The 27,357-nt window shown below is 36.2% G+C and overlaps 1 protein-coding gene across 3 annotated transcripts in view; it reads right to left on the reverse strand.

Annotated features, from left to right (window-relative positions):
• Positions 1-27,357, reverse strand: part of DNAJC13 (DnaJ heat shock protein family (Hsp40) member C13) — a 125,344-nt gene that overhangs the window by 73,960 nt on the left and 24,027 nt on the right. The window contains exons 3-17 of one of the 3 annotated variants that reach the window (XM_082655003.1): positions 17,952-18,027; positions 17,001-17,150; positions 16,216-16,257; positions 13,331-13,531; positions 10,823-11,029; positions 10,636-10,731; positions 10,173-10,264; positions 8,677-8,843; positions 8,489-8,568; positions 8,237-8,406; positions 7,686-7,785; positions 5,456-5,563; positions 4,592-4,747; positions 3,791-3,847; positions 1,801-1,922 (exon numbers count right to left, since the gene is read on the reverse strand). In XM_082655003.1, coding sequence (XP_082511129.1) covers positions 1,801-1,922; positions 3,791-3,847; positions 4,592-4,747; positions 5,456-5,563; positions 7,686-7,785; positions 8,237-8,406; positions 8,489-8,568; positions 8,677-8,843; positions 10,173-10,264; positions 10,636-10,731; positions 10,823-11,029; positions 13,331-13,531; positions 16,216-16,257; positions 17,001-17,150; positions 17,952-18,027 — 1,824 coding nt within the window. The remainder of the gene's footprint in view (positions 1-1,800; positions 1,923-3,790; positions 3,848-4,591; positions 4,748-5,455; positions 5,564-7,685; positions 7,786-8,236; positions 8,407-8,488; positions 8,569-8,676; positions 8,844-10,172; positions 10,265-10,635; positions 10,732-10,822; positions 11,030-13,330; positions 13,532-16,215; positions 16,258-17,000; positions 17,151-17,951; positions 18,028-27,357) is intronic. The other 2 variants (XM_082655004.1, XM_082655005.1) reach the window with 2 other exon arrangements.

Genomic DNA, 27,357 nt, shown 5'->3' on the forward strand with positions numbered 1-27,357 from the left:
ATTCTGGAATTCTTTGGAATTCTGAACATGAGCAAAAGTCAACTATGTTCTAATATATACTTTTTGACAAGGTCAGAGAGAGAAAATATTTTCAGTTTTGGAGTCTGAACAAAGACTTAAAGCACTTTTGAGCTAAAAGCACATTTCGGTTCAAAGTGAAAATCTAAGATTCACGTTGAAGCTGTAACTTAGCCATTTATTAATCTTAATCCCCACGATGATATCTGCTACACAGACTGGAAGCTCCTCACAAACAGGGTATATATTTTATTCACCACAGACCATTCTGTGCTTTGATAAGGATTCAACTGCCATTTGCAATAAGAATGAGCATGAAATCTGTGAGGGGAATAACCAAATAACCATCTACAGGCTTACGTATTTATATGTTATATTCCCAGAAGAAAAAAGTTCAATAGGAAAACCCAAATTGTGCTTTGTTCTGACACACAAACACACACACACACACACACACACAAAACTACTAAAACTGTTCACTCTTATGCCTATTTGGAAGCTAACATATTGAAGTAATGACACTTGTAATTTCCTTCACTGGCATTTGGTAGGTATCATACCAATGATTCCTAAAAAGGTTTTAATTAGGGATAAGAGATAACATTTTATAGCAGCAATTTGTAAAAGATAAAGCAATGCAAATGAAAAGTAGTATTTCTATAATTTGACAGCTTTTCAATATTGTGATTGATCACAGTAGGGAACGCAATTGATTATAATAAAAAGGAACACAAGAAGCAAAGGGCTAACATGAAGGGGTTTAATAGAATTAGACATCAAATAGTTTCTAGTGTAACGAAAGATGGTGCTTAGCATTGCTAATAAGGCAGTAGGCCAAGGAAGTAACCTTCCTTTTATATTTTTTATCCTCACAAGCAACACAGAAGACTACTTTTGTGACTAACATTTACAAGTAAGGGATGCAGATAGCTTCTTATAATAGTATAAACAGCAGAAAACTATTGGCAGGGCAGCATACTACAACATCCAATAACCGAACACAGGTGATTAAAAAAATGCAATTTATATTTCCATAACAAAGTAAGCCCTAAGTCAGCAATTTGTTATTTCAAAAGGTCAAAAAGAACATGATTAAAACATTTATTATATATATTTTTTTAACTAATATGAGTCATGAGTAATAATATGGTATGCTAAGGATATAGGAAAGGATCACATGTCAGAAATTATAAAGAAAATTAAAAGGGCTGGAATTCATATAGCCTGGAGTAAACAGATTTATGTGTTTCCTCATATTTGAAGGATTATCATTTTAAAAAAAAGACTTGCCAAAGGGAAAACTGTTTAACTACAAGAGATTTAGGATAGGCTTAGATTAGGCTGGTTAGATATTAAAGTTTTCTTTATTCTTAGAGTACCTAACTGACCAAAATTATCTGAAAATTGTCTAGGTGGGTCATCTACATGCAAGATGGTCAGGAAGAAATAAAAGGAGAAAAACCCTGGGGACATGTGGCTCTAGTTCCATAAGCTACTAGGCACTCTTTTCCATGTTCCAGTCCCATGACTATGGGTATAGAGCCTGATGAGCAGAGTGGGGGGAAAAAAAGCAGTTTTATTTTTTTCCTCCCAAGTTATGCAGGGATAGGGACAATGATCATTTACGTAAAATCCTTCCATAAGGAAAGGAAAAGAACTAGGTGAATCAAAAGAAAATGAAACATTTGTGTAATTCAAAGACTTATTCTGTTTGTTTTACATAATATCTGAACCCCTTCTCTAAACAGCAAGTTAACTTATAGCAAATTAAATTTAACCTACCTATTTGTAAGCATCCTTTGATCTGAGCTTATTGTGAACATCGCAGTATGCAAATGTCGAGGTAAGGCACCTTCACTTAGGGCAAGCTCCTGCATTTTTGTAGCAATTTCTTTGTCACCTTCCTTTGGAAAAAGGGCAAGATGATCCCTAAAGCAACAATCTAAAGCAAGCTATCCTGATTTTGTAAAACTAATTTTACATCTCTAGATAAAATTATTCAGTATACAATATAATAAAAATTAAAAATGCCACTTCAATTATCCAAAAATAACATAAGCTAACAGTAGTATAAGTCACTTTAAAAATATTATTTGCCTTTGGAATGAGGTTTAAATGTTCCCAGATAAATTTATCTTATGAATTATACTTTGCTTAATATTAAAATTAGGTTCATTCCCTTAGTATATATAATATCAGCCAATGAAGGGGAGAGACAAAAGGGTAGGACAGATAGAACTATTAATCAAAGGTAATCATAGAATTATGAATTAAGCAAGCAGTGTGATATTTAAGACAACCTGTCAAAAAGTAAAAATGCTCACGTTATTGAAAAAAAGTACAAGTAAATAGAATAACTGAATATGCAGTAAGTATACAAATATACACAGTATGAATACGTACATATATCATTTTGACATAAATGAACATGTAGTATGTATATAAAATATACATAGTATGTATATGTACATATATAATTTTGAACATGGTCTAAGAGGAAATTTACCAAAATACTAATAGCAGTTGTCTCTGGATGGTAAAAATACAGGTGATTTATTTCTTTCTTGTTTTTTTCTGAACAACCCAATGTTTCTTAAAAGATCATATACTGCTTTCACAATCAGAAAACAATAATTTAAGATACCTGCCAGGATTTCAGTGTAAATAAATAAAGCCTGCCTTACACAGACACTGGCTGTAGTCACTGGCTACGAATCTGATACATGTGGCTTGTACTGAAGTCAAAGTTGGTTTTTGGTTATACCTGCCACTCATTAAATATTTCTGAATGAATGGCAATATATTAGTGGATCAAGGTCAGGAAGATACTTTTGTATGGTCTCACAGTCCTAACTGTCCTTGGTTACTTCAAGCTCTGTAAGTGAGAGATGTGGTACTTACTTTGGAAGCTAATATTGAGCATAGAACCCATTAGCTGGAGGGGGAAAATTAGTCTTTAGCTGCATGTATACACTAAAAATGCAAATAAACCTTGATGTTCCAATCAATCTAATGTCTATATATAATTTTTTTAATAGCTGCTTATGAGTATACTAATTCTGTGCTTATTATTTAGCTACTTGTTATATTTATGAGCAATAATGGCAGAATTTTTTGATAAAAGGAGCAAACACTCTTACATTTTAACCAAATTATTACTAATAGAAGAATACAAGAATTCAAAAGCCATTAGATTGATATTGTAAATATCCAGTATGTAAGTTCACATTCATAGCCCCATCTCATCTTCCAGAAAACATATAAGGCTAAAGCAACTATCCTGGAGAAGCAATAGCTCATGTCCACCAATAGTATGTCCTGATCTCTAGAGCTTAATTACATATGCAGGTTAACATGAGGAACTTTTTGTTACCATACTTATTTGATACTACTTGGCTACAAACTAACTCCATTAACAGATTTCCATATAAACTCAGTACCTAAAGTTTCAATACCATCACCACCACCATCCCCAAAAAAAGAGGAAGAGAGAAAAAATGCTAACTTTTCTTTTAAAGTAAACCAAACAAATAATGGAGGACCAGAAAGATTCATTTGCTCTAAATCCACTTAAGAACTTTAAATTCTTAGTTTATTATTGAGGACTGTTTCTGCAACTAGTTTAAAACTAATCTAAGGATTTAAAATTACTTTTCTTACCCAGAAAAACTGCATATTTTCCATAAAAGACTGAAAGGTAATTTTGTCAGCCCAAGTTAAAATAGCCAATCAACATTCAAGTAAGTTTAACATTTCAAAATTGTTCTCTCACCTCTATTATTGCCTTCATAACCAATCCAGCTCCCTTTATAATTGCCATGGAAGGATGCTTCAAAATAGGGAGAGAAAAGTATCATAGAATAAAAGAATCTTATCCCAACATATTTAGCTGTTGCTCTTAAGAGGGATACACAATTTTATGCAAGGTATAAAAGCCATAAAATTAGTAAAGGCTACATCTCAAAGTCAGTTCACAGTTTGGTTTAAAAATGTTAGGTATTCTTACAATATAGCTTCACACATACTTAAAGAGTTTATAGTAGTAGAAAACAGCTGGCACTTATTTGAATATATATTCTACTTACTGGAATGATATCAAATAACTATGGTATTAAAATAACAGAAATCAACATTTATAATATAAACATAAAATATAAATATCATATTCACACATGTACATAATAAATATTATGGTATTATATGAAATAAATATTTTCAATTGCTTACGAACAGCCCTGCTAAAGCTCATCTTATTATTTGGAAATTTTGTAGGGAACTATAAAAAACTACAAAAGGGAACTTTGGGTCTACCACAGAAAAAAAATGAGTTTTTCACTACTTCTAAGATGGAAAAGATGGGCAACAGTGTCAAATAGTGGTCAAAGGCTATCAACAGAGCTCTATGTGAAACACAATGAAATTCATGGAATTAAATGTCCTAAAATGATAATGTACTTAGGCTATATTTATTTATATTACCACAGAAGCATACATGTACTATTTTAAAAACAAACTGACCCAAAAAGTGGTTCTCTTAGATTAGTTGTGATCTGATAAAAGTATAAGCTCTCACCTGAAAGAGTTTAAAAAGTGTTCTTCCGTTGGATGCTACCATCTCCAAGAGCATATCAAACTGCTGCCCTTCTGTTGTCTCACTATATGGAGCACAGAGGGCAAAAGTAAGGAAGTCCAAGAGTGAACTAATAACTAGGGCACCAGTCCCATGATCCTGAAACAAAGTAACATATTGCCTTGGCTTAGTACAGAGAGCTTCACTTAAAACATAGCAGTAATGGGTTTCTTTCTGTTATTCTATATGTTAGAAGTAAACATTTAATTTCCCTACATGAGTTTCAAAGTACTCTTAACTTGAGTACTACTGGAAGCACTACTTGTTTTACTAATGTATCAAATCCACAGTGCTTACCATATCTCAAAGGGAAAATAATTAAAATTCTGTCAAATTTCTAGAGAACCAAGACTCCTCAAACATATATAACTAAGGTTAATGTGTATTTGTATAATAAGCAATCTTGGACAACACTTGCAAAACTCTGGCAATTTGTTCATATTCCTTCTAGATGTTATATTACTGCCTATCTCCAAAACTGTTACTAATGACTGAGGAACAAAGATTTGGCTCAGTTTTTTTTAAGCAACTTATTTCATAATGACATTTTTAAAGAGAGAGAAAAAAAGCAAAAATCTGTGATATAACTGTAAAAATTTAAAGGCTTTGCAACTTATCCTTTCCAGATAAATGGATATAGTCCTAAAACAGATTATTTTATTATTAATGTCCAAGCTAAACCAATACTGACCAAAAGTTGAGGGCCACAATTTAAAAACAAAACAAAAAACTGTCCATGCTGTACTTACACAATACCTTTCAATATGTATGGTATCTCTCATTAAGACAAATTTAATTATAACTTACCACATGGGAATTAAATTTCTCCAGTAAGTTTTCCAGAAACTTCTTTGAAGAGAGAAGAGAAGCTTTGTTTAGCTGTTCTTGTCTTAAGTCATAGTCATCATGCATGGGCTATTGATTAAAAACAGTGATAATTCATAAGCAGTGGCATCACACAAAAGTCATTTATAAAGAGTACTCATTGAACACTGAAAGAACTAAAAACCATAGCCTTTAAAATTTAAGGCAGAAAGGAATCTCGTGATAAGAGGGCAGAAGTGATAATTTCTCCTGGGTCTGATGAGACTTCGTGGATGATCTGCCTAACAAGTAACTGTAGATAGTACTGCACAAGGTAATTTTGAGAGAAAAAGTCACAGATCTCCTTCTTAAAAAGCAAATGACATCCATTCTTCCTCCCCCAAGTTTGTAATATAAATTTGAAATGATAAAACTTAGCATTTAAAAGTAAGTACTGAGCAGCTCCCTCGCTGCGATCTATTGAAAGTCAGCCCTCGACACAAGGGTTTGTGAAAAAAAAAAAAAAAAGGTAAAAAAAAAAAGTAAGTACTAAAATTAGCAGTAAATACTTCCTGTCTCAAGATGATTGTCTTTTGACTGCTGGAATAAACTAAGAGCATAAAAAGGATTCCAGCATGATAGTTAAGAGTAAAGATCAAATCCTAATTCTGCTACTGACTATAACCAAGCTTAGATAGAGTTAAATTATTGTAACTCTCTTAGTTTCATTTTCCTCAGCTACAAAGTGGGAATAACAGTACTTACCTCACTGGACTATTATGAAGTTCAAATGAGATAATTCATGTAAAATACACAGCAAACACCTAATTTTTAATGAGGTCTCAATGTGTTTACTTCACACTTCTGTTATTTTATGTTCTAGTTATTCCACTAATTCTTTTTATTATTATTATTTTAATATTAATTAATTAATTTATTTGGCTGCATTGGGTCTTAGTTACAGCATGCGGGATCTTAGTTGCAGCATGCGGGGTCTTAGTTGCAGCATGCGGGATCTTCGTTGCTGTGTGCAGGGTCTTCATTGCGGCATGCAGGATCTTTGGTTGCGGCATGCGAACTCTTAGTTGCGGCATGTGGGATCTAGTTCCCTGACCAGGGATCAACCCCAGACCCCCTGAATTGGGAGCACGAAGTCTTAACCACTGGATCACCAAAGTCGTCCCTCACTAATTCTTTAATGGAATTATTTGTAGTAAAAATAATAAAATCCACTTTGGGGAATAAATAAGGTTTTAAACAAGTGATTACTTATGTTTGCTGTATACCACTAAGTCTGCCTAAAAACACTTAATATAAGGAATAAAGTCTCATATACTCTACACAAAATTGAGATAAATCAGAAACTTGAAAGTTATATTGAACAGCTGCTTTTCCCCCCCAACAAGCTGTCATCAAGTTAGATTTTTACCTCTCAAACAGCTTTCAAATGTGCCTTCTTTAGCCCATCCTATCTCAGCATCTCATGTCTCACATGATAATTTGCTCTACCCGCCTCTTAACTTGACCTCTAATCTACACTCCACATACCATCCATGAGCTTTCTAAAATTCAAACATGGTATGTTATCACTCCTGTTGAAAAATCCTTCAGTTGTTCCTTACTAAAGCATACAAATCTTGCTTCTCTGTCTGATACAAAAGGCTTTTTATGGCTGTCTCTGCATACATCTCTAGCTATAACTCCTAATCCCATGTGCCCCCATACATATGTTATGATCCAGTCATATTCAATTATTTGCTGCTTCCCAAATATGCTTTTGCACATGCTATTCCTTCTTCCTAGGAAAGTCTTCTCACAGCTAGAAAATACCTGCCTGCCTTTCAAAATTCAGATCAAGGTAATGTCTTCCAGAAAGACTGGCTTAGAATCTTTTATCTTCTCCTCATCACAAAACCAAAATTAAGTGCTGCTTTTTACGGATCCCATGGCTGCTACTACTTTATATTGTATACGTATGCCTACCTTACTAAACTGTTAGCAATTTCAAGGAAGTAACTTTGCCTTAACATCTTTGTATTTCTAGTACATAGCATGGTGCCTAGTTTATGCTAAACAAATGTTTATTTGAATAAGTAGATTGCTATGAGAGCAAGTTAGGAAATATAGAAACACTGAATTTAATTGGTACAATGAAAATCTGGATTTGTGGAAGTTTAAACCATCAGTCAACTTAAACAAAATCAGTTTACTTAAGAAAAACACTAGTACTTACACACATGAGGGCACAGAGCATATCAACGGCTGCGTGGATTACTCCATTGTTGCTCCTCTTGAGTGCTTTTACTACCTTCACTCCTAGACGCTCCCGAAACCTTGTAGAACAAAACAACAGCATATAGTAGCAATGCCTGAGCATTATTCTATTATTTTATTATTAAAATATAACATAAATCATCTTAAGTTTCTATTGCATTACTATAGCAATTACATATTCTGAATCCCATCTGTGGAACATATCAGTTATCACAATAATTTTTTTCTTTCAAGGGGAAGAGTTTTTTTAAGGTTAATTAAAACTAAAAGGCATAAAATTTCCCATTCAAATTCACTAAAACAGAGTCAGTAATATCACGGGTGAATGGATAAATAAGTCAGAAATATAATTTCCATTCACCTTCCTTTTTTATTTCTCATGAATAGAAACTACTATATCACCATATTAAAAGGTATCAGGTTTTACTCAGATATAAAGAGGTAAACTGTTGATTATTTGCTATTTTGAGTTGTTCAAATTCTCTGAAGAAAAAAATTAAGGCAACTTACTTTGGAAGCTGAGTAAAGGCTAGAAAACCAGCTTTGGAAGCCACAAGCCTCCTCACAGCCTGGAACTGACTCTCAAGTTCTGCACTGGAAGCAACAACATCCCCCTCTTGGGACAATAATGCCGTTATGGCATTATTGATCAGTTTTTCTTTGTTTTCTGAGAAGAGACCCTAGGTAAGGAAGAATAGTTCAAAGAAGTTTCCATACCAAAAGTTAATGACAATGAACATATTATGATACAATTTATCTTACATCCTGCGTTACAGCATGGAGAACTCCACTATATGAAATATTAGCGTTGAACCTGAATACAGCATCTGCAAAGTTGCCATCTGTAAGGAGATGAAATGTTCAAAAAGATTTAGAGATCTGCATTATATTTCTTAAATTATTGTTAAGTAGATGGATGCAAATGAAATTACATTTAAATCAATACTTACTTGGAGGTGTAGCCAAGAATCTGAGATGAAGGCTCTCTACTTCTTCATCAACGGGCATGCTGAGTAACCCCCATCGTTGACCTTTATGAGTTGATGTCATTTTTACACAAACATCTCTGTTACCAGAGGCTCTTACTCCATCCAGCAAACTTGCTAATAAGGAATCTCTAAGCAAGGTTAAAAATAAAAAGGTTTTAGGATTGATAATTTAGGAAAATTTTGATTTAGAAGGGAGCATAGGCCCTTTAGCAGGCTACCTGCTCAGGGGGGCACTCTGGGTACAAGGGAAGCTAAAAAGAACAGTGGCATTAGGAGAGAACCTGACATTCCAATACTAGCTCTTCACTTTGCTGTTACATACCATGTATGAGTTACTAAAGGCATGGAGTGTTAACGTTTTCTTCTTGTTTTTTAATTTTAAGATTTTTAACTGTTTTGCTGAGGTATAACTTACAAATCACAAAATTCATTCAATTAAATCGTACAGTCTGGTAATTTTTAGTAAATTTGTACAGTTGTGCAATCATTATCACAAACCAGTTTTTGTACACTTCCATCACCCCAAGGCAAACATTCATCTCCTTCTGTCTCTACAGTTTTACTTTTTCAAGAAACTTCATCAAGAGAATGAAAAGACAAGCCACGTTTGGGAGAAAATATTTACAAAAGACATATCTGATAAAGGATTATTACCCAAAATATACAAAGAACTCTTAAAATTCAACAACAAGAAAAACAATCCAATTAAAAAATGATCCAAAGTCCTTAACAGAGACCTCACCAAAGAAGATATACAGACAGCAAATAAACACATGAAAAGGTGCTCTACATCATATGACATCAGGAAAATGCTAATTAAAACAAGATACCACAACACCAGTATTAGAATGGCCAAAATCTGGAACACTGACACCACCAAATGCTGATGAGGATGTGGAACAACAGGAACTCTCATTCACTGCTGGTTGGAATGCAAAATGGTTGGAATGCACAATGGTACAGCCACTTTTGGAAGATAGTTTGGCAGTTCTTACAAAACTCAACATCCTCTTACCCTATGATCCAGTGATTACATTCCTTTGTATTCACCTAAAGGAGTTTAAAACTTACATCCACACAAAACCTGCACACAATTATAGCTGATTTACAATGCTGTGTTAGTTTCATTGAGTATATTTATATTAAAGTAACTTGCTGCCACTACCCAAACAATTTAAGAATGAAAGTGAAAGGTGCTATTTTTTAAATACTTTAAAAGTGTAAGTTTCAGAAATACACTTTATTTTTCATCCTTTCATTTAAAATCAAGTCACCATTTTTATACTCTTTAGAAACTTGAAAACTAAATGAAGGACATTTTACATATGCAACAAAATAGAGTTGTCTTTTCCTAAGTTACATAATTTTAATGTAACTTATGTAATGAAGCACTTTAATGAAGCACTTTGCCTTGCACATACAAGGATCTTAAAAGCTAGATGAATTTTAAAAAATACCTTTCTGTTGAAGAGTATTTCCGTATTTGGCCTTTTATAAATTCAATGGTAAAAAGTTGTGGGTTTTCTGAGTCACAAACCAATGCAAATACCTAAGGAAAATAAAACACAAGTTCCACGAAAGACATTTAGTTTTACAGTATTTCATTAGAAAAACTACACATCATTTAGCTGACAGAAGTCAATATTTAAAGATGTAACTTGTTTATAATATCAGACTTTAAGAGCCACTTAAAAGTCTCATTCAAATTTTCACACAATATCAAATAAAAAGTTTTCATTGTATACTTGGAAAATAAATTTTGCAATATTCATTGTTCTAAGATCAGTAAATACAATGAAGAATACAGATTCTTCCTGTTTCCTATTCTTCAGGTATTAAAAAACATTAAAATAGAAAGAAAATTATTCTAATTTATCAATAAGGAGAAATCTCATTTAAGCTAATATTGCTGAAACTTACTTCTCCTAAGGGCTTCAATGTTGCAATATTATAGGTTGCTGGATCACGTTCCACTAAACATGTTTCTGTAAGTGCTAGAATTCTTTTTATAGGTTCCTTCAAACAAAATTGATACATATTAAAAAATTATTGAAGAAAAATGTCAAAATCAGATGAACAAATTTTTACTTTTAACATATGGGCTTACCGAATGTCTAGGTGATATTTTTTGGACTACAAACTCTGCTAAAGATGTGATGGATTCATCAGTGCTGTATTTCCCAAAGCGAAGATTCAAATATTGCTCAAATTCTAAAGGTTCTTTTCTGATCCGCAATGAAATACCTATATAGTTGCCAGCATGATCTATTGCACTTTTGATAATTTCTTCTCTTTGTTCTGATGCAAATAAATGCTGCACAAATTTTGAAATTTAAAAAGTCAGCGTTGAAATAACTAAAATGTGACCTTAGTGAAATCAGCTCATAGGAAAGTGACTGAAGGCGCACTTCTAGCAAAAAAAGGTAGATCTTATCAGAAGTAAATAAGCAGTGTGTTGTGGCTGAAATACTATTATTAAATTAAAATCACAAAGTCTGAGATAGAGAGCCTGGCAAAATAATCACTGAATAGAAATTATCTCCTAACTTCTCAGAGTCTGGTTCTCATCACCGCGTGGAAAACAGCGCTCTGGGGCTTCCAGAAGAGGCCCCAGGAACCCCAGCTAAGTCCAGTCAGGGCGTGGGTACTATGTGGACAGGATTCCCAGTTTCAACTAAGGTAGCTCTGACTTCGTCTGTTTTTATATAGTGGACTTTCTTGTAAGATTACCTTAAAGAATGTTTAAATGTTTACAAGTCATTGGCCTATGAATATTACAAACCAACCTCCAGAGTGTATTACAAAGGTTAAGGATATATTGCTACTTGCATTTGGTACCTGGAGGCCAGAAATGCTTAATATCCCGTGAAGGGCAGGGCAGGAGAATCCCACACAAGAAAGACCTGTCCTGCCCAGAATGCCACTAACTACCCTGCTGAGAAACACTGGATCAGATCATGTTTTAAAACCTCATTTTATTCCCAGCAGCATATCTAGTCACTATGGATGCAGCAGGTACCAGATGAAGGTTTGCTGAATGGATCTGTCATGGTCTCATATTTGTAGTGAATGTCTCATTTTAGCTAGTGTCTTTTAAAAGGCAGACAGTATGCTTAGAAAGTGGATGATTAAAATTTAAAAGTGCTTGATGCCATCAAGCAATAAAAAATGTTGGCAATTCTTATCCTTAATGTTTACCTTATGCATTGTAAGGCTTGGTGAATTACTGTGATTCTGTTAAGGTCTGTGAGGCCATATTCCTGTAATTAGGTATGTTTTCCACCAAGGTGTTAATCATTATAAATTTCCACCACCCAGGGAAGAGAAAGACCTTTGGACGGCACTATGACAGCAGGCTTTAGGCTGCTTTAGTGTGGGAGAAGGAACTAATTTTCTCTTTGGGCCTTCACCTTTTGGGTCTAGACTCAGAGGTAACAAAATGTCTACATGTACATTCCTAGATGAGGGACACTAGGATGGTACCCATCATCTGGGTAAGCAGTGAAATCTAGGATGAGTAAAGGCCTGTAACTCTGAAGAGTTAACATATTTTGTAAGTCAGATTGTTCACCCCATCCACCATTTTTTTTTTTTTTTTTTTTTTTTTTGCGGTACGCGGGCCTCTCACTGTTGTGGCCTCTCCGGTTGCGGAGCACAGGCTCCGGACGCGCAGGCTCAGTGGCCATGGCTCACGGGCGCAGCCGCTCCGCGGCATGTGGGATCTTCCTGGACCGGGGCACGAACCTGTGCCCCCTGCATCGGCAGGCGGACTCTCAACCACTGCGCCATCAGGGAAGCCCCACCATTCTTTTTACTTCCCTTTTGCTACCCTCTAGCCTCTTGTATATCCAAAAGACTTGCCCTGGCTCTGTTACCCAGGGATGGATAATTTATCTACAGAACACTAAATCTTGGAGTAGTGTTCCCAGGACATTAAGGTAGCTATGGGAATTAAAATTCTCAAGAGAAAGGATTCTTGAGAGTAAGTTCAGCTGAGCCTCTCCATGTGGACCCTCTTAATGCTCATCTTTGAGATGTGGGGTTTAATTAAGGCAGGACGTTTCTTATAAAAAAAGATGGTCATCTTCTACAGCTCAGCTTCTACTGCCAACATACAGGGCATTCTGCCGTATCCCAAAATTTACATATAATTCAGAATTTCAAGACAAAAACATGCAATAAATTCCAAATTTGAAGTTTCAATGAATATTCAGATTACAAATAGCTGGGCGAAGGAAAGAAGACTATTAAAAAAAAGATTTTAAAATACCTTTTCAAAGAAAGCTTAGAAACTTTCAGGTAAGACATTAATAATAATGAAAATAAAACTGTAACTACCATTTATTGAATATTAAGCCACACACTGTGCTAAGCATTTTACATAGATTATCTGATTCGATCCAAAACACAAAAACCTATTAACATACCTATTACTCTCCTCATTTTATAGAGCTGCAAATTGGGATTCAAGCTCAGGTCTCGTTGATACCAAAGCCTGCACTCATAATACATATCATACTTCCTCCCTGAGGACTCAGGAAATTTCAAAATTAACTCTGCTGTCCTTCAAACGGTCATGTCTCTTTTAAAATGGCTTTTTAAAAACACTACTTACCAATCTACTAAATCCGCCATAAAGTATACAAAACCCTCCTTGATAATCAGAGAGATCTACAAAGCCTTCAATATTTCTATAGTCATAGGAACAGAGGACTCTGTTGGTCGCAGGATTAATTTGGTCAAAGCCTCCTGGTGTTACTTCCAAAATGATAGGTTTTCTTATATCACTCCAGTGATGCTTATAGCAGTTATATCTCTAGAGAGAAAGATAATAATACTTTTAGATTCATATTTAAGTTTACCATAAAACACAGTTACATTTAACTTATCAGTCACTACTGAAACAACCAAAAACTATAAATATGTAGAGATACTATCCAAATTGTTAAAATCATTTTTATTTTAGACATTTGGAGGTTTATGTTTATTCAATTAAGAATGTTCATGCTAACTGAAGACAGTATGTCCTTTTACAATTAACAAAGGTTTGGGTTACAATATTTTGTGAAACAATTTTAAGTCACCTTTATGCAAATCTATAAAAAAATTTTTTTAGGGAAATCCTAAATAGAAATGTTATTCTTCAAGAGTTCTATTGGAGAAAAGATTTCAACTTTTGTTAATGGATTTCTAAAAATTAGATTATAGTTGCTTTACAATGTTGTGTTAGTTTCTGCTGTACAACGACGTGAATCAGCTATATTTATACATATATCCCCTCCCTCTTGGATCTCCCCCCCCCCCGCCCCCGACCCCATCCCACCCATCTAGGTCATCACAGAGCACTGAGCTGAGGTCCCTATGCTTCTTTTAACCAAGTTAGATATAGAAAAGAGCTAAGTCACATTTCAGGACTGTTACAGTATTCAATTTAAACACCGTAGGCTTTTCTAATCACACCATTGGAAACATCTTTAGAAGTTTGATCTCATTAGCAAGTAAAATTCCATTTAGAGAACATTCCTTTGTAAATTAAAGTACCTAGTATCAGAAATAATTACAATGGTCAACATCCATTTACTACCCAGTTTTACTCTTAAAAAGAAAAAAATGTTTAATTGAGGCTGCTAACTAAAATGATGTGTATAGAATAATTTAAAATAAAGGCAAAATGAGGTAAAGAGAAAATAAGGATAACAAAATGTCAGATGTGTAGTGAACATTCCCTTGTCTACCCAAAAAGACCACAAAGTTTTCTACCCATCAATATGAAGAGGAACACATGGTCAGTTACATGATTCTTAAGGTAAAAATAAACTGGTTGCTGCTCAAGAGTACAACTATTTCTAATACTAAAATAAGAGAAAAATTCTCTTGCAGGTGTTCAGAAAAGACAGTAAGGCATTAGATAATAAACACCTCCGCTAATACTCCAACATTAAACCCAGCAATGAAGTTCACAGGATCATATCACATCAATCCCCTCAGCATTACTGATCTATGGCATCATGCACATTATGGTTTCATAAAAGGAATTCTGCTGAAAGACAAAAAGGCCTGCATTAACCCAAGAATATATCTAGAGCCTTGATTCTGAACTAAAGGATGGAGCAGTGCCACACCTTTCCAGCAGAAGTGGGGGTAGAAGGGAGGCCACAAAAAGTGGTGCTTTTCCCAACTATGCTGGTTTACATGCCCCACAGCCCACTCGCACAGGATACTCTCCATTCCTCCAGCTGATAATCAACTGTCAAGTAAAGAGATTTGCCAAGGGAAACAAATCACTGTCCTTCAGGACTGTGGAGGCCAAGACAGTCTTGAGAGACCTTGATTTAGAGTATATCCAGGGGCAATGAGAGGCCTGAGGCCAAATTCAACTTATGTAAAATTGCTGTCCTTCAGGCAATCTTCTAGGGATACTGTTTTCACCACAAAATTTTGAAAAGTATTAAGTTGCTGAAGTTAACGGATATAAAAGGAAGCTTATAAACAAAATCTCTAAGTATGCTTCTGGAAGCAGTTGTTTTCCAAACAGACGAGATATACAGAAAACTCACCCACTAACATAAAATAACTAAAATAAGCATACCAAATTATGATTTATATAAATCTGATTGTGCCTCATCATGTATAAGAAACAAGCAGCTCACCAAACACCATTAAGCTATTTTAAATGGCTCCTGGGCAACCAGTCAATTGCTTGAGTTGAGATCAGTGAGGCTTTTGGGACACTAAAACAGGAATAGAACATCTATATACAGGATGCGTGAGGGCTTTTAAAAAAAACAGGGGAACAGTGCTGCCAGCATATGAGAGTTCAGATCCTGCCTTCTGCCAGAGGCTAGCGTTCTGGACAGTGCTATGAGTTTACACATTACTCTACATCCCCCCTATTTCAAGGGAGTGAAAAAAGTATCAACACCCATTTACCGTCCCCAGAAGACTCTGATTTAGTTTAAATGCTGCTGTAATGTGACTAGAGAAGGCCTGGAAAAGTTAAATTCTAATGAGCTTCCTGAAAGCTGTCAGTGCACCCTGCAAAGCTTCATTATTGGCCAGATCCAGTGCAAGAACATGTAATAAGACAGTTTCAATACATAAACATTCTTAAAACTTTAATACTTCTGAAATAGGAATCTCCTACACCAAACAACTATTGCATGGTCTAACAAGTATTATCAGCAGCGTGAAGCTTCTCTTGCTGTTTCAGAATACTGAATAAAGACTTCGTGAATGAAGCATTGTTTTTAATGCTGAGTTCTAGCTGAAGATTTTTTCCCAACTATCAGCAGTAACAGTCATAAGTCTAATTATTCATATTTGAGTTTCCTGTTAAATTACACTCATCTCTCTATCACATGATATCAGGAGACATTAAAGTTGTTTCATTTTTTTCCCCTTTAACTTTGCCATAAAGGGAACACACAGTTCATGGAATGATTTCTAAAGCACAACATTTGAAATAATAAAGATAGATATTAATAAATGTTAAATACTTGCCCTTCCTGTGATTTTTCCTTCTGAAAAATCAGTTCTAAATCTCTGAAAGAGAAGATACAAGCATAGTTTATAACCACAGATTGGTAAGAAAGACTCACATTTCAATTCAGTACTTTCTATCCAAAGTTAAAATCCTAACTTGGTAACCCTGATATTAAAAAATGTTATTAGGGACATCCCGGGTGGCACAGTGGTTAAGAATGTGCCTGCCAATGCAGGGGACACAGGTTCGAGCCCTGGTCCAGGATGATCCCACATGCCGCGGAGCAACTAAGCCCGTATGCCACAACTACTGAGCCCACGCGCCACAACTACTGAAGCCCGTGCGCCTAAAGCCCGTGTTCCGCAACAAGAGAAGCCACTGCACTGCAGCAAAGAGTAGCCCCCACTCGCCGCAACTAGAAAAAGCCTGTGTGCAGCAACAAAGACCCAATGCAGCCAAAATAAATAAATAAATAAATCTATTACAAAAAATGTTATTAAAGTTATAGTTTAAGGATATTCAATAAAGTGTGAAATTTTACTGAAAAACAGGATAGATTAATTAAACGTAAAACTGCTTTGTTCTGTATAATGTATTTAAAAACTATCAAATATAAAGGATTAACCAGCCTATCAGTAAGAAAAAAGTGTAAGTTTCACAGTGTCGAGTTAAGGGTCAATAAGAAAAAAATAAGCATAGTGGGAACAGGGACTCAGAACATTAATATTTGTAGTTTAATGTAACTGTTTCATTAAGAAAAAGAAGAGAGAAATTTAGTTTATTAACATGAAATGGTTCTTACCAATGCTTCTGTAAGAAGTTCTGTTCTGTGCTCTGTAGAAAATTTTAATGTTTCTGACTTTTTTCCACTGCCTTTACGAAATGTGAGGTTGAACTCTGTTCCTTGTCCTTTTCCAACAGGGCTGATGCTGCAAATGTCTCCATAAGGCCACTAACAAAAAGAAAGGAATTCTTTCAACTTGTGCTATACTATGGGGAAATGCAACACTTATTTTTACTACTTTAATTTCACAATCACTGATTAAATGAGAAAATTTTACAAAACAGTATTGAGGTCTAGAAACGGTTTTGTCTTACAATAATTCTATAAAACAAACTTTTAAAAGTTTTCAGTCATCAGAGACAATAAAGAAGTCCTATCCGTTTTCCAAATTCAGTGATTGATGACATTAATCCAAAACAATTAAAATACATAGATGTGAAAAGAACTGGGGAATAGCATTTTATGGTTACCTACAAATGTGTCAAAAACAGCAACAAAAAGAAGAATCTGTAAAACATACCTAATTTAGAATTAAAATAAACTAGAATATATTTATGTTTACTTACCCATATTCACATTAGTCTTGCCTTTATAAATAGTAACCTTACTTTCATTACAAGTATTTTCCAACCACTGCACTTGTGACTTATGTATGCCTGTATTACAGTAACAAGGCTACCTTTAAAATTATGAAGAATTTACGAATTTTACATTAAAAAGACTGCTGTAATCAATAGTAACATATTAAAATGTTATACCCCTTAGAGCCTAGAAATAAGCACACACATGCCCCCTTTATTTATGCTTGGTCCTGAGCACTTAGCATTACATAAGCATATTAATCTTTTTCAGATTTGACACTTCTACCCTAAAGTACTGATTTCAGACAGGGAGTCATGGGTCAGGTTTTAACCTGGCTTTTAAAATTCAAATGGAGTTCAAACACCTAATAGCTTCTAACATAATTACCTGATTTGTTACTTCTAGGGTATTGGGATTATATGTAGTAATCGCATGGGTTCCAACTGAAAAGACACGCTTATACCTACAAAGGAAGTACTTAAGTTTAGTCTTAAATAAAAGAAACATTTTATAACAAAATACATATAACACAAAAGGAACATTTCAATAAATAAATAGAAATGTGTTAACTGATTAACGTGACTAAATATATCTTCGTTTTATATTCTCACATTTTTAATGTTCTGAAATGCTACTGGTATTAAGACCCACCCATCACTCATTTTACTGTGAAACAGTAAGATCCTTAAGTAGAAAAGTAAAACCTATGCAAGCAATCTTGTGCTGTTAGTATACATGAAGTTAGCAAATCACTGCCAGAGGATGCCAAAAGATTCTAAATGGGAAAATTTTATTAAAAAAAAAAAAGACACTGTACACTACTAATTGTTTCAAAATATCCTTTCGACAAGAACATGATGCAAATGAAGGAAAAGCTATGGCCTACAACTGGTCTGTCACACTACTATTCTGGAATCTAAATAATTTCTATTTAAGCAACTACCTATTACATTTAAGTGCTGCAATTTTATAGAAGTAGGAAGGCTACATCACAGACAAGCAATTTTCACTTCTCACTTCACTTCCTTCACTTAAAGCAACATATATGAAGGAGAAAAACCATCTGGGTATCAGTAATCCTTTAGAAGAGAGAGCAATTCATAATGATAAAAGTGGAAACTGAATGAGAAAAATTTATTTAAAACTGAAGAATTAGCTCTTTGGAAATAAAATAGGTCTAAGAAAATACAAAAACAAAATTAGGAATGAAAGAATTTATAACCATAGACACAGAAGAAAAAAAATGATGTAAGTCTATGCTGATAAATTTGAAAATTACGAATAAATCAACCCCTATATAGAAGAATTTAAGAAAGCTGCAAACAATTACACCCTAAAAAAGTACCAAGGCTCAAACAAGGAGATGAAATCTTAAAGGAACAGGTAAATCCTATGCTTCTTAAATTGTTCCAAGAAACAGACTAAGGACAGCTTCTCAATTCTTTCAGTGATACTAAAATCTAGTAAGTCAATACAAAAAAGAAAAAAAATACACCAATCTATTTTTAAATAAATACTATCAATATGAATCAAATGGCATATTCAAATAGTAATACACCATGACCAAAGACAGTCATTTTAGGAAAACAGTTGAATATCAGAAGAATGTATTAATTGATAATATTTATTGAACTATCTATTTGTATTTTAATAAGAGATTTTTAAATGATCAAAAATGTATGTTAAACACAATCAGATGCCTTTTTTTTTTTTTTTTTTTTTTTTTTTGCCGTACGCGAGCCTCTCACTGTTGTGGCCTCTCCCGTCACGGAGCACAGGCTCCAGACGCGCAGGCCCAGTGGCCATGGCTCACGGGCCCAGCCGCTCCGCGGCACGCGGGATCCTCCCAGACCGGGGCACGAACCCGCATCCCCTGCATCGGCAGGCAGACTCTCAACCACTGCGCCACCAGGGAAGCCCCCCAGATGCCTTTTTTATATGTATGGAAAAGACTGTGCTTTTCTGCTTTAAACTACTAATACAGTAAAAAGGCACCTTAATCCAGCAGCCACTAGCTGACTCAAGGGTCACACACTAGGAGTATTCCCATTAAGATTAAAAGAGCTCTCTTTCACATTTTAATTTCCCTATTATTTCTTCTAATCATAATATTATATAATAAAAATGATGAAATTCCCATTTTGGGGGAAAACGATAGATTGTATTAGTCTTCCATATTGCTATATTACAAATTTTTCTCCCTAATTTCATATGTCTAAAGTGGAATGGGAAACTAAAGAATGAGAGCCCTTCCTTTTAACATAAAAACATTCATTTGCTGCTTTCTAAAGTGGGGAGAAGTTGAAGGATTGGTGAAGTGGATGAGGATTTATCTAAACAGATAAAAAGTCTCAAAACTTCAGAAGCTTAATCAACTAATGGGAACAAAGAAAAACAAAGAAAATCTTATTAAAGCAATATTTGCCTCAGAAGATTACATAATGAAATCAAATGTATGACAGAAATATGAATTCACAAATTCTAACTTTCAGAATCATCTTGAGAGTCAAACATGACACTTTTTTAAAATTTTTATTGGAGTATAGTTGATTTACAATGTTGTTAGTTGCAGGTGTACAGCAAAGTGAATCAGTTATACATATACATATATCCACTTTTTTTTTTTTTTTTTTTTGCGGTACGCGGGGCCTCCCACTGTTGTGGCCTCTACCGTTGCGAAGCACAGACTCTGGATGCACAAGCCCAGCGGCCATAGCTCACGGGTCCAGCCGCTCCGTGGCACGCAGGATCCTCCCGGACCGGGGCACAAACCTGCATCCCCTGCATTGGCAGACGGACTCTCAACCACTGCGCCACCAGGGAAGCCCTATATCCACTTTTTTAAAGATTCTTTTCCCATATACGCCATTACAGAGTACTGAGTAGAATTCCCTGTGCTATACAATAGGTCCTTTTTAGTTATCTATTTTATATATAGTAGCGTGTACATGTCAATCCCAATCTTCCAATTTATCCCTCCCCCCCTTAACCCCTGGTAAACATGTTTGTTTTCTACATCTTTGACTCTATTTCTGTTTTGTACATGAGTTCATTTCAAACATGCCAATTTTTATAATCCTGAAATAAAACTACAGAACTTATTTATTTTACTCTGGGAGCAAAAGTGTAAGAATTAAATGCCTGAAATGTTCCAAATGTCAACTAATGTTGTCATATTCAAAATCTTAGAGGATCTCAGTTAAGAAAATATACTTTTCAATTCTATACTAATTTCCTCCACACAACGAAGCCCTTTCTAATTTCTAACATTTTTCTCATGTAACTTTTTCATCCTGATTTGTGCCGTGCAAAAGAACTTTCCAAAATGATGGAAACATTCTGTAACTACACTGTCCAATTAGGTAGCTCTATTGCGCACCTGAAATGTGGATAATGAGCAACTGAATTTTAAATTTTATTTAAACTTAAATAGCCATGCATGTTTAGTGGCTACCATATGGGAGAGAACACAATCTAGATCCTGCAGCAAAAGGATGCTGGAGTGAGGTGCTCATTAGGCCCAAAGTACTGTCATGACTAGTAAACTCAGAGCTATGTTTCAGATAAATACAGAGCTCTAAAGCCTTCCTAAGAAGAGAGCTGTAAGAAAATTCTCAGGAGAATTCCCTTCCATTCCCCTTTCTTCCCCTTCCTTTCTTCTAAGAGCTCCCCATGCCTCTCTCCTCTAGAATGGCTGCTGGACTACTCTTTAACGTTAGGGCAAATACTTCTAGGTCATTTAAAACATTTATAAGCAGCCCTAAACCTTCAAAGAGTATCTAAAAAGTCCCTTGGAGATCAGATTTAGAGATTAAAATCTGAATGAGCTCACATGTATGGTATGTTAGTTACACCTGCAATTTAAGGTTTTTCTCTTAAATTTTACTTTCACCAAGTCACTGGTGTCTTAAGTCATAAAGAATAGACAAATACTCTATAAATTCAAGGAGGTACATGTCTTCCTTATCTTTGAAACTCTAACTCCTAGCATAGTACCCACACTGCATAAAGCCAGGTACTCAATAAATGTTTATCCAATAGCTAAACAGACCAGTCCATGCATTCAGATCTATATGACCCATGAGTTTACTCTTGCTTTTAAAACACAATATAAATCAGATAGCAATTAACAGCACACCAATTTTTTTCTTCATAACCATTGTGACACCAGGAAAAGACTAAGTTCATATCTTTAGGAAGAAAATACATTTTATTCATTATCTGTAATGAGAAACTGCCATTTTAATTTTTTTTAAATATTTTTTATTAAAATATAGCTGATTTGCAATGTTGTGGGGTTTTTGTTTGTTCTTTTGGCTGCATCGGGTCTTCATTGCTGCACGAGGCCTTTCTCTAGTGGCGGCGAGCAGCGTCTACTCTTCGTTGTGGTGCGCGGGCTTCTCATTGCAGTGGCTTCTCTTGTTGTGGAGCACGGGCTCTAGGCACGCGGGCTTCAGTTGTTGTGGTGCGCGGGCTCAGTAGTTGTGGTGCGCCGGCTCAGTAGTTGTGGCTCGCAGGCTCTAGAGCACAGGCTCAGTAGTTGTGGCACACGGGCTTAGTTGCTCTGCAGCATGTGGGACCTTCCTGAACCAGGGCTCGAACCCGTGTCCCCTGCATTGGCAGGCAGATTCTTAACCACTGCACCACCAGGGAAGTCCATGAAATTGCCATTTTTAAATCATAATAATTTAATTTGCAGTTCTATGGGTCTGAGATGAATCTCTTGGCTAATTCTTAAAAATTATCATACTAAAAACAAGTTCTTATTACAAAATATACAGCTACATAAAATCAACTACAAAAGGAATAAAGAATAAAGTAGACAAAATGAGAAATATATGACAGATGATGCCATACACATGATGAAATGTGAAAGCAAACACCTTTGCCCCCAATGAAATTAATATTCATTAGTAAATATATAATATTCAATATATTTACTGCACTTGTTTACTTTTCTTCAGGAACTAAAGCCACACACATCAGTAAATGCCTGTAGGGAGTAGGCATTTCTTCCACTCCTTAAGTTTTCTTAACTCACAGATTTATTCCAATGTGATAGCCTATTAAGAAATGATTTACATTACCCATTAACTATAAGGTTATTTAGAATCAGGAAACTAATGGTACTCAAATAAATTACAAAGTATTTGAGACAACTGCTTTCTGTGTTGGGTCATTTTGCTCCCATAGCAATCGGTGATAAAGAACTGGGTGATAAGAACAAAAGATGTGCTAACAATAGTGCTGATAAGAAAGATCATCTGACAGCAAAGCAAGACCGCTGAAGCAAAAACTGGGGATGTACTCCAGTTTTGGATCTTGATAAGTGATGTTCAGATTTTTTAACAGACAGATTAAATTTATATTAACTTACATGAAAACAAACACACTCCTGTATTAATTCCTGCAAATAAAAATGTTATGCCATTCTTAAACTTTCTAGTCCTTATGAATATTGCTTTCTTCTTTGAAACAACTTTTTATATCACGATTTTTTTCCATATGGCAAATTTTTTGGGGGGGGAGAGAAAAAACTAATATATTAGATCAGATATTGCATATTAAGTATTATCATGGATTGATCCAATATTAAATGAGCATAGTGTGCTGGGTTGAACGGTGTGGCAGTGAATAAGAGTCCCTTAAAGACCTAGTTTCCTCTGGGCAGATATTTTGTTTGTTATTTAGTTAACTAATTCAGACATCTGAAATAAACCTCAAAGTAGTAATAGCTAAGATACCTGTCGGTCATTGTATGAAAGTTTATTTCGGATTTGAATTTCTTAACTAGCTTATATCAATTAGGCATGTACAATAGTATCAAGAGAAAGAGGTATTACAAAAATATTGGCCACCATCACAATGTCATACCCTTCTGCACAAAAATTCATATTATTCAGTTCTCTCAAAATAGAGAAAATTAAACATTACTTTTTTGTAAGGTATAGAAAAAGCTTGTGTTTATTATAAAATAATGGTTCTCAAATTTCTTGGGATAATAAAACCTTTGTGTGTTACTTTTAAAGTTAAGATCCTCAATCCTTTCAGTGGACAGTCTATGCAACAGGTCTCAAATAAGCCAAACACATCTAATCAGAGTTGGAAGACAGCTTTTATGTTACCTCATCTAGTCCTTATAACATACAGCTCGAACCCTTATAGTACCTTGAGTAAAGTTGGCTACTTTTAGTAGTTGACGACTACCAGTACGAGAGAACCAACTAACCTATTTGTTTTCCAGTACTGCAGATATTGACTATTGTTCCTTAGTTCTAAGCCAATATATACTTCTCCACAAATTTCACCCTCTGGTCCAAGTTCTGTCTTTCAGCTTCATATGAAGCATACCTAATTTTTCTGCCAATCAGACTTTCAGTGCGAATTCTTTCCTAGGTTGAACACCTAGGTGCCTCAACCATTTAAAAGTAAGATCTGGGGGCTTCCCTGGTGGAGCGGTGGCTAAGAATCTGCCTGCCAATGCAGCGGACATGGGTTTGAGCCCTGGCCAGGGAAGATCCCACATGCCGCGGAGCAACTCAGCCCGTGTGCCACAACTATTGAAGCCCGTGTGCCTAGAGCCTGTGCTCCACAACAAGAAAAGCCACCACAATGAGAAGCCCACGCACAGCAACAAAGAGTAGCCCCTGTTGGCCGCAACTAGAGAAAGCCTGCGTGGAGCAACAAAGACCCAACGCAGCCAAAAATAAAATAAAATAAATAAACAAAAAGATTTGGACACCAATTTCTAGGAGCCTTTAGGATTCTCACAGAATCTAGAGTTTTTCCTTTTATTATTAAAAGCTTGAGAATCTAGTTACTTGAACTAAATTTTAGTCCATCAGATAACGTAACTAGGGATAACTGAAGTGCAAGTTTTCTCAAAGAGTTAAGAGATCAATGGTAAGCACTCTGATAGTTAAGCCCATCAGCTCTGGAGTCACACTGCCTGGGTTCAAATACTGCCTGAACTGTTCACTTACTGTGTATCCTCTGATAACTTGCTTAACCTCTCTAAGCTTCAGTTTCCGCATCTGAAAGATGTGGATAATATGCATACTTAGCTCATAATGTGAGAATTAAATAATCCATGTAAAGTGCTTGTCACTTAGTGTTTATAATCAATAAATGTTATTCTTTTTTTTTTTTTTTTTTTTTTTTTTTTTTTAAACATCTTTATTGGAGCATAATTGCTTTACAATGGTATGTTAGTTTCAGCTTCACAACAAAATGAATCAGTTATATATATACATATGTTCCCATATCTCTTCCCGCTTGCGTCACCCTCCCTCCCACCCTCCCTATCCCACCCCTCCAGGCGGTCCCACAGCACCGAGCTGATCTCCCTGTGCTATGCGGCTGCTTCCCACTAGCTATCTACCTTACGTTTGGTAGTGTATACATGTCCATGCCTCTTTATTGCTTTGTCACCGTTTACCCTTCCCCCTCCCCATAGCCTCAAGTCCATTCTCTAGTAAGTCTGTGTCTTTATTCCTGTTTCACCCCTAGGTTTTTCATGACATTTTTTTTTTCTTAAATTCCATATATATGTGTTAGCATACGGGTCTCTTGTAGACAGCAAATATATGGGTCTTGTTTTTGTATCCATTCAGCCAATCTGTGTCTTTTGATGGGAGCATTTAGTCCATTTACATTTAAGGTAATTATCGATATGTGTGTTCCCATTCCCATTTTCTTAATTGTTTTGGGTTTGTTATTGTAGGTCTTTTCCTTCTTTTGTGTTTCTTGCCTAGAGAAGTTCCTTTAGCAGTTGTTGTAGAGCTGGTTTGGTGGTGCTGAACTCTCTCAGCTTTTGCTTGTCTCTAAAGGTTTTAATTTCTCCATCAAATCTGAATGAGATCCTTGCTGGGTAGAGTAATCTTGGTTGCAGGTTTTTCTCCTTCAACACTTTCAATATGTCCTGCCACTCCCTTCTGGCTTGCAGAGTTTCTGCTGAAAGATCAGCTGTTAACCTTATGGGGATTCCCTTGTGTGTTATTTGTTGTTTTTCCCTTGCTGCTTTTAATATGTTTTCTTTGTATTTAATTTTTGCCAGTTTGATTAATATGTGTCTTGGCGTATTTCTCCTTGGATTTATCCTGTATGGGACTCTCTGTGCTTCCTGGACTTGATTAACTATTTCCTTTCCCATATTAGGGAAGTTTTCAACTATAATCTCTTCAAATATTTTCTCAGTCCCTTTCTTTTTCTCTTCTTCTTCTGGAACCCCTATAATTCGAATGTTGGTACGTTTAATGTTGTCCCAGAGGTCTCTGAGACTGTCCTCAGTTCTTTTCATTCTTTTTTCTTTATTCTGCTCTGCAGTAGTTATTTCCACTATTTTATCTTCCAGGTCACTTATCCGTTCTTCTGCCTCAGTTATTCTGCTATTGATCCCATCTAGAGTACTTTTAATTTCATTTATTGTGTTGTTCATCGTTGCTTGTTTCATCTTTAGTTCTTCTAGGTCCTTGTTAACTGATTCTTGCATTTTGTCCATTCTATTGTCCATTCTATCTCCAAGATTTCGGATCAACCTTACTATCATTATTTTGAATTCTTTTTCAGGTAGACTGCCTATTTCCTCTTCAATTGTTAGGTCTGATGGGTTTTTATCTTGCTCCTTCATCTGCGGTGTGTTTTTCTGTCTTTTCATTTTGCTTATCTTACTGTGTTTGGGGTCTCCTTTTTTGCAGGCTGAAGGTTCGTAGTTCCTGTTGTTTTTTGTGTCTGTCCCCAGTGGCTAAGGTTGGTTCAGTGGGTTGTGTAGGCTTCCTGGTGGAGGGTACTAGTGCCTGTGTTCTGGTGGATGAGGCTAGATCTTGTCTTTCTGGTGGGTAGGTCCACGTCTGGTGGTGTGTTTTGGGGTGTCTGTAGACTTATTATGATTTTGGCCCGCCTCTCTGCTAATGGGTGGGGTTGTGTTCCTGTCTTGCTAGTTGTTTGGCATAGGATGTCCAGCACTGCAGCTTGCTGGTCGTTGAGTGAAGCTGGGTGCTGGCGTTGAGATGGAGATCTCTCGGAAATTTTTGCTGTTTGATATTATGTGCAGCTGGGAGGTCTCTTGTGGATCAGTGTCCTGAAGTTGGCTCTCCCACCTCAGAGGCACAGCACTGACTCCTGGCTGCAGCACCAAGAGCCTTTCATCCACACGGCTCCTTAATTTGGGATGATTGGTTGTCCATTCAGGTATTCCACAGATGCAGGGTACATCAAGTTGATTGTGGAGCTTTAATCCGCTGCTTCTGATGCTGCTGGGAGAGATTTCCCTTTCTCTTCTTTGTTCTCACAGCTCCCAGGGGCTCAGCTTTGGATTTAGCCCCGCCTGTGCGTGTAGGTCGCCGGAGGGCGTCTGTTCTTTGCTCAGACAGGACGGGGTTAAAGGAGCCGCTGATTCGGAGGCTCTGGCTCACTCAGGCCCGGGGGTAGGGAGGGGCACGGAGTGTGGGGCGGGCCTGCGGCGGCAGAGGCCGGCGAGACGTTGCAGCCTGAGGCGCGCCTGTGCGTTCTCCCGGGGGAGTTGTCCCTGGATCCCGGGACCCTGGCAGTGGCGGGCTGCACAGGCTCCCCGGAAGGGCGTGTGGCTAGTGACCTGTGTTCGCACACAGGCCTCCCGGTGGCGGGAGCAGCGGCCCTAGCGTCTCATGTCTGTCTCTGGGCTCCGCACTTTTAGCCGCGGCTCGCGCCCGTCCCTGGAGCTCTCTCAAGCAGCGTTCTTAATCCCCTCTCCTCGTGCACCAGGAAACAGAGGGACGTAAAAGTCTCTTGCCTCTTCGGCAGTTCCAGACTTCTC

This window comes from Grampus griseus (assembly GCF_964374135.1).
Source record: "Grampus griseus genome assembly, chromosome: 5".
NCBI classification, from domain to species: Eukaryota; Metazoa; Chordata; class Mammalia; order Artiodactyla; family Delphinidae; genus Grampus; species Grampus griseus.